General features: G+C 42.4%; 1 protein-coding gene across 1 annotated transcript in view; it reads left to right on the top strand.

Annotated features, from left to right (window-relative positions):
* FBXL7 (F-box and leucine rich repeat protein 7) overlaps positions 1 to 10550 on the top strand; it is a 172668-nt gene extending 162118 nt beyond the window's left edge. Inside the window, exons 3-4 of the mRNA XM_053966057.1 lie at positions 2207 to 2818; positions 7493 to 10550. Of these exons, the coding sequence (XP_053822032.1) occupies positions 2207 to 2818; positions 7493 to 8229 (1349 nt within the window). The 3' untranslated portion in view covers positions 8230 to 10550. The remainder of the gene's footprint in view (positions 1 to 2206; positions 2819 to 7492) is intronic.
* The last annotated feature ends 2765 nt before the right edge of the window (positions 10551 to 13315 follow it).

The following is a 13315-nucleotide window of genomic DNA, read 5'->3' as shown; positions in this document are numbered from 1 at the left end:
CCAGCACTTGGAAAAAAAAGTGTATATTCTTTTATATTAGAAACATTCTTGTATTAAAATCTCAAAAAAGGAGCAAAAAGTAAAGGCTTTTCCACATATTCTGCACATGTTTAGCTTCAGGCACTGTCACTGGTTTTGGTGATAATGTGAGGGAGGTCAAACATATGGAAAGTCCTTGCAAAAAATTAATCTCAGGGACTGTTGCCTAAGAGCCTGTGGAGTCAGTGCTTGTCTGCAGGAGCCTGGCTGCTGCTGGTTGGTTTTTTCTCTCCAGCTGTAAATCTCATTTTTAAAATACCAGCATATACCAGATGCTTACCAAATAACACTCTTTGATGCAATTATTTGCAAAATCTGCCAGGGGATTTGCAAAATCTGCCTAATGGAGGTCACAAAGGGAGCAGTCTGCAAAACCGACTCAGCATGAAGATACTGCTCTTGCTCATAAATACACAAATCCCTGTGTTAGTACCACATAGCCATAGCAAGGACTCAGAAACCTTGGTGAAAATGTTCCTTCCTTTCATTTGATGAAACAGTGAATTTCTAAGTAAAAAAAGATGCAGAAGAGAAAGAGGGAAGGAGCTGGGTAGTATAGGTTTTTTCTCCACGGTGTGAGAAGATGATTTTGATGTCTCTGCAACTCAATTAGGTGATCTTGATCAAGCCATTGGACTTTGTGTCTTGGGTTCTTCAGCTAAATATTTGTGCCTCTTTTGCTTGCAGGCACACTGTGAAAATACAGGCCTGTGGTTGCTGTTGTTTTAGGTGGTGAGATCAGAGCAGGCCTGGGCTGGGCTAAGTAAAAGCTTGACAGGGAAGTTTATGTGTAACAATCAAATTCACCAAAAATCTACTTAATTAAAACACTCTGCCCAAATCCAGGTGTGGATGTGTTTGTTGAATGCATTTCTGGCTGTATCTTGCTTAGCCCATATGTGTGCTGTCACAGTCACACAGCGGCAGAGTCAGTGTTACTTAAGGGGGGGCTGCCTTTGTACACTTCCCTGAGAGGCCTGAACATTGATGTGACAGCAAGGAGATGTGATGTGGAGAAAAGCTTGGTCCTCTAAAAACATTGTCTGTCTGTGAAATTTGTTATTCTGCTGGTCACTAAATTGTGGTTACTGTATTCATTTCTGGGTGGTGCTTTCCTTTATAAAAAAATTCTGTGGAGATCAGTACTGAGGTGGAGGGAATGTGCTCAGCAGCAGCATGGATCTCTCATATACTGGTTGTATCTTGTGTAGCATACTGCTAAAATATCCTCAGAGTCTCTAAATGTATTGCCCATGACATTTGCTTGACTATCAAAGTTGTATCTTAGTTGTCTTCCAGTCTTTTAATTGGTTTGCTTTGGAGAAACTGGGAGCAGGAGTGGAAATTACTTGTAGGCAGTGTCAGCACACAGGGAAAACAGTTGAAATAACCTTACAGCAAAGGTAGCCTTAGTAGCAAAAAAAATCTCCATTTTTGTGCTTGATTCTGGTAACTAAAATGAACTAAAGAAGGTAAAGAAGTAGCAAGTTGTTTTGGGGAGTTGAGTTGACTGCTTCCAAATAGTTGAGTTGGAATAGTTGGGAGTTGAGTTGACTGTGACAAATACTGTGTGCACATGAAGAACTAGTCACTGGCTCTTGGATGAACTTCTGAATTTCAGTTTTCTTGACTGAGACATTAACTTCTCTGATGACACATTGAAAATAAGTGTATGGAGTTGAGCTTTTCTCGTCTGCCCAGATCTGGTGAAGGAAGCAGTTTTTGCCTTGTGAGGTCTTTTTTGGCCTCCTGCTGAATGGCTGAAGGAGCTGAGAGATGAAGGACCACAGCATTCTCTGCCCCTAAGAGCTCCCAGCTGTGTCAAGGTTATGGACAGTTACTTTCTGCCAAAAAAAAAGCCTGTGACTCAAACATAATAATTCAATCCAGTGTTTAATTAAGAGTATAAAGAATAAAAATTCTTGGACTTTAAAAAATCCTTCCACTGCTGTCTCCTCTTCAGGACTCAGAACTGCATCATCTCCTTTGCACACATGGCTTTTGAAATACATTTTCTCACTCTGACTGGTAGAAGTGACTGCTTAACCCCCAACAAACCCCAAAGTCCATCGTACTCCATTAGCAAATGGGCTAGCAGGGTGTTGTGCTGTGCAGAGAGCTCTGTGTTTGTCCAGTGCTCATTGAAATTGTGTGTTCTATCTTCCAGATTCCGACCTGAGCATGCGAACACTCAGCACACCCAGTCCAGCATTAATATTTCCACCGAATTCCCCTGGGTTCCAAAATGGCAGAGGTTCGTCGACGTCTTCATCCTCAGTCACTGGGGAAACTGTTGCCATGGTCCATTCGCCACCTCCCACCCGTCTCACCCATCCTCTCATCCGGCTGGCATCCAAGCACCAGAAGGAGCAGGCCAACATAGACCGGCTGCCCGACCACTCCATGATCCAGATCTTCTCCTTCCTGCCCACCAACCAGCTGTGCCGCTGTGCCCGCGTGTGCCGCCGCTGGTACAACCTGGCCTGGGACCCGCGGCTTTGGAGGACAATTCGCCTGACTGGCGAGACAATCAACGTAGACAGGGCTCTCAAAGTGCTGACCCGGAGGCTTTGTCAGGATACTCCCAACGTATGTCTCATGTTGGAGACGGTAATTGTTAGTGGCTGCAGGCGGCTCACAGACAGAGGACTCTACACCATTGCCCAGTGCTGTCCAGAACTGCGGAGGCTGGAGGTGTCTGGCTGTTACAACATCTCCAATGAGGCAGTCTTTGATGTTGTGTCACTGTGCCCAAACCTGGAACACCTGGATGTGTCAGGTAAGAGGGACTGTTCCAATGCTGGTGCTTTTGATGTTTGTCAAACTCCGTAACTGCATGCTTGTCCTTTCTGTGTTGTCTTTCGAAGTAGGAATGCCTATCTCCTAACAGAGCACCTGTGAGACAGGCACCACTAAAATCTCAGTGCCCCCAATGCCAGCAGCACCTCTGGAGTGGCCAGGCCTCTTCCAATGGAAGCGAGCTAGCAGAGATGGCCTGTTCAAATGGCACGAGGAGTTATTACAGATTTTTGCACAAAGCACCCACAGAAGGGCCCACACTGCAGTCAGTGCTACGTCATGTGGTGAAGCCTAGTTACTTCAGCAAAATTTATCTTTTTCACACACATGTATTTGTAGATTATATATGCATTATGTATATATATTATATTCATGATATTATATTCATTACTTATATATAATCTACATATACACACATGTATATGTAGATTACATATAGGTAATGAATACATCTGTAATCTGCTAAGTGACTTGAGGAGGAGGTCAGAATAAGTGCTAGGCTTTTTTTCTGGGTATTAATATTTGTTGTCATCCCTAGCTAAAACTCAAGGTCCCCTTGTTTCCATTGCTATTTTAACAAGATATAGCCAGCTTGAACTTTTTTTCTCTTTTCTTCCCTATTTTTTTTTTAAGCTGCCATTGCAGCTGTTTAGTTCAGCAGAAATGTTTTAGACAATTTTCTTAAGACAGCTCTGGGAAAACAAGATATTTTTTCTCAAGGTCAACTGCACAGAATTTCCTCTCTGCAAATAGGCTGGCACTTAATGGAAAGGATGCAGCTAAGCAGAGCACTGAAGTAAATTTGCTGCTCAACATTTACTTTGTGATCTCATCTGTTATCAGTCTAATGCCATCATCAATCAGCCGAACCAGATTTGCCATAGCAGAGGTACCAATGGCAACAAGAAAGATGAAGACAGGGGATTAAACAACAGGGCACAGAAAGTGATGCTATCAAGTCATTGGTACCAGATGCTTTTTCCAAGGCTACCTATCTGGTATACACTTATATGCATTCTTTTCTCTGCCTTTTTATTTTTTTTTTAAGCTGATTTATCCAACTCTCTCACCTCATTCCCTAGGATGGCAGAATGTCATGGAAGGCATCAAAACAAATATCAATAAATCAGAATTATGCCCTTTTTGTGATTGCTTTCTGAAACCACCAGGTAATAAGGAGACTATGGAACTCCACAGGACTCTATTCAAAGTGACCTTGTATATGAAATACTTGTTGCTGGTACACACTGATGTTAGTTCTGGATTGCTAATCACACATTCAGGTTGAAGCATCTCCAGTGCCAGGAAAAAAATGTATGTACCTCTGTGATTTAGACCTAGAGCTTTGAAGCTCACAGCCTGAGTGTACCTGGGGACTTGTAGGTGGTTGAAAATGCTTTGGTCCACAGCTCTTATTTATGGATGTGCGGTTGAACAAAGGTGACTTTTTCAAAGGCAGGGGAAAGGAAAAGATGATACCAGGTCTTGAAATAGGTTCTTTTGGAGTCTGTCTTCATTTGTGGTTTTCCCAACCCTCTTACCGTCAGACCCAGAAGGTAGTGTCTGTCCCTAAGAGCTCATCAGTTTGGTATAAAGTGTGCAGGGGTTGAATAAAATTCTGTCTTCCTTCAATTTTGTCTCATCAATGAGATAGGAAAGTAATTTTAATTTCTTTTTTTTTTCCTAAGTTGTTCTTTCTATTTAGAGCATGTGAAGGGAAAATCCTGCTTTTGAACATGCTCAGAAGTCAGGGTGTTTGCGTTCAGATACAGCTTTTGCTGCATGTACCATAGGAATCGAGGATAATCAGTCTCCAGGCTCTTGTTTTGAGTCCACTTTTTTCATTCTGATGTGGGTCATTTTGGAGGATGTTTTGGAAAGAGGATTTTCCTGTTTTTCTCTCTGTAGTTACGAGGACAAGGCTTGCACCTACATGCTCAAGGAATTCTCAGGACTGAAGGGTTTCACTGGTTTGGTTCCATACTGAGCAAGAGGACATGGGGGTGTGTGTTGGGGTGTGATGCTAGTTGCTAGTTAATTAAATCCCAGTTCACAGTTGTACATCTAGCTGGATCCTTTTCCCCTTTGGATGGCTACTTGGCAACAAAAGCTTACCAAAATCTTTAATGTCAAAACCAGATGTTTGTATTAGCTTTAGGAGCTTTCCACTATGTAAGTTCTGTCACTGTCAGCATCCGCTTTCTGGGCAGGTCTGAGATATTGCTAGAAGTTGGTTAAGCTTGACTGCAAGTTATTATCTAACACTCTAGCCAATATGTTTTTCAGTGTGTTTGGACGTTTCTCTTCCCTTTTAGAAAACAGTTATACTTTATGGAAAATCCTGTCACAAGAGCTTAATTTTTACACTTTGTATTATTTAGGACAGAAAAATTGTTGCGGACCCAGGAACGTGTCATTTTGCCTAAAAACCAGTCAGTTCTGTATCAGCATGGACTCATTTTTCTGGTGAAACTGTTTTGAATATCCTTCCCATGAAATGTTTTACAGTGTAGCCAAAGTAGCTCAACATGGCAGTGCTGAGCTTGACAAAACCATGATTGCACAACTGATGTATGTGACTCCAGCCCTGCTGAGAGACTTCTGACCCGTTCACTTCCTAATTACAATCATTAAAAGTTCTTGGACTCTCAGCAGACAGAATGTTCTCCTTGGCCTTGTGGATGCATCTTTCTCATTAAGCTGGATTTAAATTAGAGTTCTGGTCAGAATATAAAATATCCAGACTGACTTCTTAATCCAGCAACCTCCTCAGCCAAATCCAACAGCAGCAGCTACATCAGGTGCAGCAGAACTCTGCCTAGGTGCCAGCTTCTTCTGTGAAACTCCTTTCATGCTTTTTGTATCACCTACTTCAAAGAATATACTAGAGGTGATTTTTTTACACCATTAGTATTGTTCTGCTTCCCTTTAAAAAAATCATGTGTGTTACTGAGTGTGTATATAGTACTTACCTCAAGGCAAAAGTATTTCCAGAGATTGCTCCAAAGCATAGATGGATCTGAAACAGTCTGAAGAGAAAATAGCATTCAGTTTTAAGATGTTTGTTGAGCAGAGTGTTTTACTTCCAGGTCTTTCTTCTGCATGATCTGTGGACAATTTGCCCATTTAATTGTATGCGGCCTAAGGTAAAATTTGCATCTGTTCAACTAAATTTGAAATCCAAATTAAAGATCCAGCATAAATTTAAATTATGAATGTAGAAGTGTAGTTGCAGGTGGCAAAGTGTTTCAAGTCCATATCCCACACTTCTTACGGCATTTGTGTGAGTCCACACGGTTATCTCAAGTGATATTTTTGCTTTTAAGAACTGAAGCATATTCATACCTTCCACTAAGCCTCTGAACGACAACCTCTAATAGCAAGTGGTATAGCTTTGGGTCACGTAAGCTTTTGAGGCAGTCTCCATACATCATCATGCTCTTTAATTCCACACTACAGTATTTTGTAGAGTTTCTGATACATGGAGCTCTAAGGTCATCGCTGTTTATACTTCATACTGCTTTATCACTTCATACTACTTGGCCAGTGTTCCAGCAATACAGACAAGGTCTTTTTATTTCTACCTGGGGCACCTCTTTGAGTATAACCTGCAGAAATTCTCTGAGTAGCCATTTCTGGCTAAAACTGTTGCGCCTTAATCACTAATGGGCAGACTCTCATTTCTTGCAGCTGTTTCTCGCTATGCTAATGCAAAGTGCCCAGCTGAACTTGGCACCGTTTAAGAATTTCCCTAAGAAGCCTAAGACTGCCAGTTTGCAGTGCAGCAGAAACCACACTTTCCAAAAAAAGCTTTCATCCTCCACTGTGCAATGAGTGGAGGTTAAAAATGGGGAAAGTCTGTGTGTATTTTTCCCTTTAATCTAGTTCTTTGTCTTTCCTTGCAAGGTCTGTTTTTTCCCCTCCAGTCTAGTTACCTCCATTCATGGCCAGACTTTCTCATTGGACACAATCCTTTTCTTTGTCTGTCCGTGTCCTCACATGCCCTTATCAGTCTGTTGGCTCCTACCAATTTTCTCCATTCTCCTTAGGTTATCCAAATCTCCACCCTTCTGCAAGCACACAGTTGGGCCATAGTTTTGCATCCTTCCCGCATTGCAGGCTTGGGGCTGGATTCACATCTGTTCTCCAAATGCTTGGGGCAGGGGAGGAGGGGAAAGGGAGTGGGGTTGTGTTTGCTATAATGAGTTTGAATTGTGAAAGAGCCTCTGATGTTGGTTTTCAAATTCAGCCAGTCAGCAACGAAACTGATCAAAAAACTGCATTGGTTGTCATGTAGTATCCTTTTCTCTAACTCTAAACCCTCACTGGGTTTATATTGCAGTAACAGATCACAGGCTGTCCCCAGATAGACCCAGGACCACCATTTTACATGTGGGACATGGACAAAATCAATCAGTTGCTTTCCAGGGATCACAGTCTCAAAGTAACCTCACTGACTGCAGTGGAGTTTGTTGTTTCCTCTGGAGTGGGGACTCAGCACAGCAAATCAGAGCAGTCGGTCAGAGTGATTCCACTCTTGCAACATGAGGATACCTTCATTATATCTGGCACACCATTCCACACCCACCTTTCTGGTCCTGCTGTGTGCTTTGTTTTTACTGCTTGCTTAAACTCACTGTGTTTTTCCACTTAGGCTGCTCCAAGGTAACGTGCATCAGTTTGACTCGCGAAGCCTCCATCAAGCTGTCTCCCTTGCACGGGAAGCAAATCTCCATCCGCTACTTGGACATGACAGACTGCTTCGTCCTGGAGGACGAAGGACTGCACACCATTGCCGCCCACTGCACTCAGCTGACACACCTGTACCTGCGCCGTTGCGTCCGCATCACCGACGAGGGTCTGCGCTACCTGATGATTTACTGCACATCCATCAAGGAACTGAGCGTGAGCGACTGCCGCTTCGTCAGCGACTTCGGCATGCGGGAGATCGCCAAGCTGGAGTCACGTCTCCGATACCTGAGCATCGCTCACTGCGGCCGCATCACGGACGTGGGCATCCGATACATAGCCAAATACTGCAGCAAGCTGCGCTACCTCAACGCGCGGGGCTGCGAGGGCATCACGGACCACGGCGTGGAGTACCTCGCCAAAAATTGCACAAAACTCAAATCGCTAGACATCGGCAAGTGCCCCCTCGTCTCAGACACCGGCCTGGAGTTTCTAGCCCTCAACTGCTTCAACCTAAAGCGCCTGAGCCTGAAATCCTGCGAGAGCATCACTGGGCAGGGCCTGCAGATTGTAGCTGCCAACTGTTTTGACCTGCAGATGTTGAACGTGCAGGACTGCGAAGTCTCTGTGGATGCTCTGCGATTTGTTAAACGACATTGCAAGCGCTGTATTATAGAGCACACCAACCCTGCTTTCTTCTGAAGGGACACCCCACACCTGTCATTGCAATGCAGTATTAAAAACACTGATGTATAAACACACGCTCCCATATTCAGTAATGCTGTCTTTTTTGTCACTCACGGGAGTCAGTTTTTCTTGTACCTAATGGGTGAGGGGTTTTCTAGAAGACTATTTTATTTGCTTTTTGTACGATCACTTTTTAAGGTGCCGTGGGTCTCTGTGGAGAGGCCACTTTAATGCAAAAGCAATGAGTGCTCTGCGTCCCTGGTGGGGTGTCATTTCCATAAGAGCCATGATCTTGTCCCAGGCTACAGTAGCTGCCTCCAAAAGAAATAGCACATAATCCCTCCTTTGGAAACGCTACTAAGCTGTGTCAAATACATCTGAGTCCTAGCTGTGCTCATGAGCCTGACTATGCAATATTGTGTCTGTGTTCCCCAACTTTTTCCAGTATGGTTGATAGTCATCCATTGTAATCCCTCAGGAAATACTGGGTAATGTTCTTAAATATACTCATTTGAAGCACAGTAAGACCTGCTGGCCATTGCTGAGCACTTCTGCAGAGTCAGTCTGGAGACTGTGCCCATGCATGGCTTCTCTTGGGAAGCCCACCTCCAGGTCACTTGTGCGTCATCGCTACTTGCCTTCATTTCTAAATTTGTCCTCTCCAATGTGTGTAGTACCATCCTCTGGTAGTAGATAGGGTGTTCCCGTCCTGCTCAACGGCGTCAATAGGGACTTCTGGCTCTGACAAGCAGTGATGTATTGAGCTGAGTGAAGGAGAACAAATGAGATATTGGTGGCCTGGCAAAAGGAAAAGGCAGCAAACCAGCCTGAGAAGCTGCTGTAATTCTGCAACAAGCTGAGATAGTACTGTAAGACAGTAGAGAGGCTCTGAGACATTGTGGAGCAGCTTGCACGGGGCAGTCCCAATTGCTGTGCTGTGTGGCTGTCACCAGGAAGTCTGGCTTTGTCCCTTTGCTGTACCTTTTCAGCAGCTGTGGCACCACTACAGTGGATGTTGCCTGAGCAAACCAGGGACTTGCATTTAGGTCAAGTTAGTATGTGCCTTAATACACTTGGAAACCTGACTGTTTTCTGTGGCCTTCCAGTTCAAAGGATAGATGGCTGATCTCAAGACTTCAAAGACATTAGCCTGATTTTAGATAGCACCCCTGGGGACAGAGGGGCTTGCAGTGTTATTCACATTAGATTTAGATTTTTTGAGACTTTGGCTCTGTGTGTTCCCTTAGACTGGAGATACAGCTGCATTCAACAAAGAATTAAACAGCAGAGTTGCCCTGTGACACTGGGAGCTCCTGGTACTCTCATGGTCACTCTTGCTCTTGCATGAGCTGGAGTGTTTTGGAAGTCCCCCATCTTGTTGGCTCCTTCCCCAAAGTGCATGGTTGATTCATGGTTACTTTCTTCACAGTTTTCTGGCAGCTGTTCCTCTGCATTTTCACATGTAATGCTCAGATCTGAAAGCCAGACACATGAGGGGTGATGATATTTTCAAGCAGGCCCCCTGTGCCTGACTGACAGGTGAATTCATATGTTCAGTTCAAACACTGTAAGTGTCTCATAAGAAGGGAAGCGCTGTGTCTGGTTTTCATAAGCAGTAGTTCCATCATCTCCAGACAACACTAATGAAATCAGTGGTATGAAGTGAAAATCAATATGCCCAAGAAAAACACATAACTGCTGAGGAAATACTTATAACAATGCTCTTTCAATTAAAAAAAAAAAAAAGGGGGCAATGGTTTGGACAGGTCCCTGGAGAGGGAACTTGTCCTACTGCTGCAAAAATTCCTGTAACTTATATATGTTCCTCCAATTTTGGATTTTTTAATATACAGGATGGCATCAGCTCTGAATTATAAATTAAGTTATACTAGGGCAAAGAGGGCCATGGAAAATGAATTTGTCATTGCTACTGTTACTGGTCAATGACTAATATGAATATAACCTTGGACAGTTAATTTCATTCTGGCTTTCCTTTCCATATTTCTAAAATAAGGGATTCTTCTCTGGCAAGTAATACAGTATATTTTATCTGAGCCAGCTATAGTCTCTGTTTATCCTTTATCTAAAAATGGCCTCAAGGAATCTAAATGTTGAGCCCTAAGGATGTTGGGATTTTGAGCCATTTGCACTCATGAAATACAAGGCCTCACTAGTAACATTTAATTGTTTATTAAAAAAATAAAGCTACTTTTCTGGCTATGTTGAATTGAGTGAGTAGTGCTACATGGTTTTTAAAGTTTCTAATGTTTAAATTTGGCCTGTACTGTACAAATCTCACTATAAAGCCTTAATTTGCTACCAAGAAATAAAGCAATATATTGGTAACTGATGAGCATGCAGCGTCATTTGCACTAAGTGATTAACTGCTAGTGAAAAAGAAAAGATTAAATACTTATAAAACTCAAAAAGTAAGTGAGTGATTGAGCATATCAACCTATCAGGTAGGTAAATTATCATTAAAAGAGGGAAAAAAGTTATTATGGATTATGACCTCACCTATCTCTCTCTTTAAAATTTTATTTTCCTCATGTGGTTCTTCTTGACCCTGAAACATAATCAGAAACTGGAAGTATAAGTAAAAGAAAAAACAACATATTAAAAAAAATGTATAAAAATTTCAGGAGGGCCTCTGCAGTGGTTTAAAGGCATGTTAACATATTTGATGAGAAAAGTTAAATGGAATGTCTGAAAGGGTAGAGCACTTACTGAAGCAGTGTTGCCTTTTGAATGCTGTAGAAACCCTTCTCTAGGGCACACTGGTGGAAGGTTAATAAAGGTAATTTTTCTAAGCCAAATGTTTTTAAGTACATAGTCTTAAGTGATCTGAGTTGGTACTCTGAGACAGCTACTTATTTCAAGAAAATTTGAACTTCACTTATTGATGCAGCTTGCCTGAGTTGACTTTTAACCTTTTTCCTATGTCTACTTCCAAGATGACAGAACCAGAAAATACTGGGGAAAAACTGCACTGGGAAAATCTGAAGTAGTGCATGTGGAGCTGTGTTTGCAGGAAAGGCCGCAATATGTGACTGATGTGTCTTCTAGTTTAGGGTTAGCAAAGACTATAAATTTCCTGAATGAAAACATAGTTGATTCTTGAACCATAAAATTCAGGCTCAGACACTGAGGCTTCTTCTGCTCTGCAATAGCATATGGTGATCTCATCAAAGAAAGGCAGCAATGAATCACATCAGTCAGGCTGGCATGTTGTTTATGTCTTTGGAATCATTTGTGTCCTCTAGAGAGGGGTCTCTTAGAAAAGGCACATCTAAACTACCATGCACTGTGATTATAGCCAAAACTGTGTCTAGGTATTCATCCTTGGCTTTTGTAAAAAGTAGAACTCTATTTTTCATATTAGCGGCATGAAACTGATGAGAAGTGCAACACTTTTGCCTCTTTGAGCTGTGCTCATGTGGCTTCCTGCAGAATGCAAAACAGCTTCTGTTGGATGTCTTGAACTCAGGACCATGGTCCAGACGGAAACCTTCAGTAGTGGTTTATGTGGTTTCTCAAAACTTCTAGACTTTGAACTGAAAAATTAAAAAGCTAGTAAAATATCTAATTTTAGCACTAGGCTTGAAGCAGGTCCAAACTCTTATTAAAAAGAAACACAGTGATTATTTGGACTGCAGGCTGGCTGCCCCTCAGCTGCCAGTGTTAGTTTAGAGGGGAAAAGTTCTCTGGCAGAGTTGGTGCATGGCTCCTCTTCGCCCAGGGTTCCCTAGGAAAGTAACCTACCCTCAGTTTTTTGTAATTTTGTCAGTTTAGCTATTCATGCTGAAACTTCCATGCTGGGCTTTGAAAATGTTAGTTGAAATGGTTCATCTGGTTCTGTAAATAAAGCTGGAGGAAATGTCATTTTGCTCATGTTAAACTCCAGGTGACCTTTCCTTTGAAAATGGTCCATTGCTCTTCATCTCCTCTAAGGCCTTCAGAGTGAAAGCATGAGCCTTGCCAGGAGGTCACCTTTGGGACAAGGATGTGTCTTCCTGATCTCCCAGTAAGTTTCACCTAAATTTAGCTGCATTACATGTCTTTGAACATCTCCAACTCTGTAACCAGGGAGAAAAGGGACATGCTCAGATCTTTTGGAGCTTGTAGCCTGGCAAGGCCAAGACTTGGCAAAGCTAAGAGGCATTTATCGCTCTGGCAGTGTGAAGGAGGAAATGACCTGAATTTTATGGAAGCTGCCTGGAAAGTCAGGACAAGGTTGAAAGATGGGGTTTTGAGAACTGAGACAAGAAGGATGAAGGAGATTTCCTGGGCAAGGGGTACTGGGACTGGGATGACGAGAGATTCAATGATTTTCAGCAAAGAAACTGGGACTACGGTTAAGAGAGGTGGGTTTGTACGACTGGTTGAGCAGGGAGAATTGGGCCAGGGGAAGTAAATAGTGAAGAATTAAGTTTGGAGTAGGAAAAGAAACATGAAGAAAATTAATTGAACTTCATTTAAATACAGTACACTCCCTTGGCACAGGCTCTGAGAAAAGTTTACAGACTGTTTTGGTGAGGATGCCTCAAGTTTGAAACCAAAAATAAAGTAGTAATTTTGCATCTCCTGCATCCAATATTTACTTATATATATATATATATATATATATATGAACAAGGAAGGCAGGTTTGTAAGGTCTCTTCTTCTTTGCAGCTGCATTTCAGCAACACCAGCTGCTCAGCTTTGCTAAGGTGCAGCCACCAGTGTAGACCCAGGTTCATGCCATTTATGCAGACTGTTAAAGGGCATAATAATCATGGGTTCAAGTTACTGGCAGGCAGCAGACATTAGAATTCAAACTTAGCCTAACAAAAAGACATTTGACTGAACAGCATTACTGCATGCTAATAAACAGATTAAGTCCATTTTCTCTGTGAAATAGCTGAGGGATGTTTATTTTCATGCACCCTGCTGCACAGATTCAGAGCAGGTTTTTTGTCCATCTTTGTCTTCTCTGAAAACTGGATAGAAACATCAGGACATTATTCCCTTGTCCTCTGGATGATCACAGGGGCACAACTGAGATTTAAACTAGTCAATAGAAATCTTTTCCAAGTAGGGTCACTCATAATATTTTAAAAAT

Source organism: Vidua chalybeata, chromosome 1 (assembly GCF_026979565.1).
Source record: "Vidua chalybeata isolate OUT-0048 chromosome 1, bVidCha1 merged haplotype, whole genome shotgun sequence".
Lineage (NCBI taxonomy): Eukaryota > Metazoa > Chordata > Aves > Passeriformes > Viduidae > Vidua > Vidua chalybeata.
Note: the sequence above shows the minus strand (reverse complement) of the source record. Positions and strands in the feature narration are given on the sequence as shown.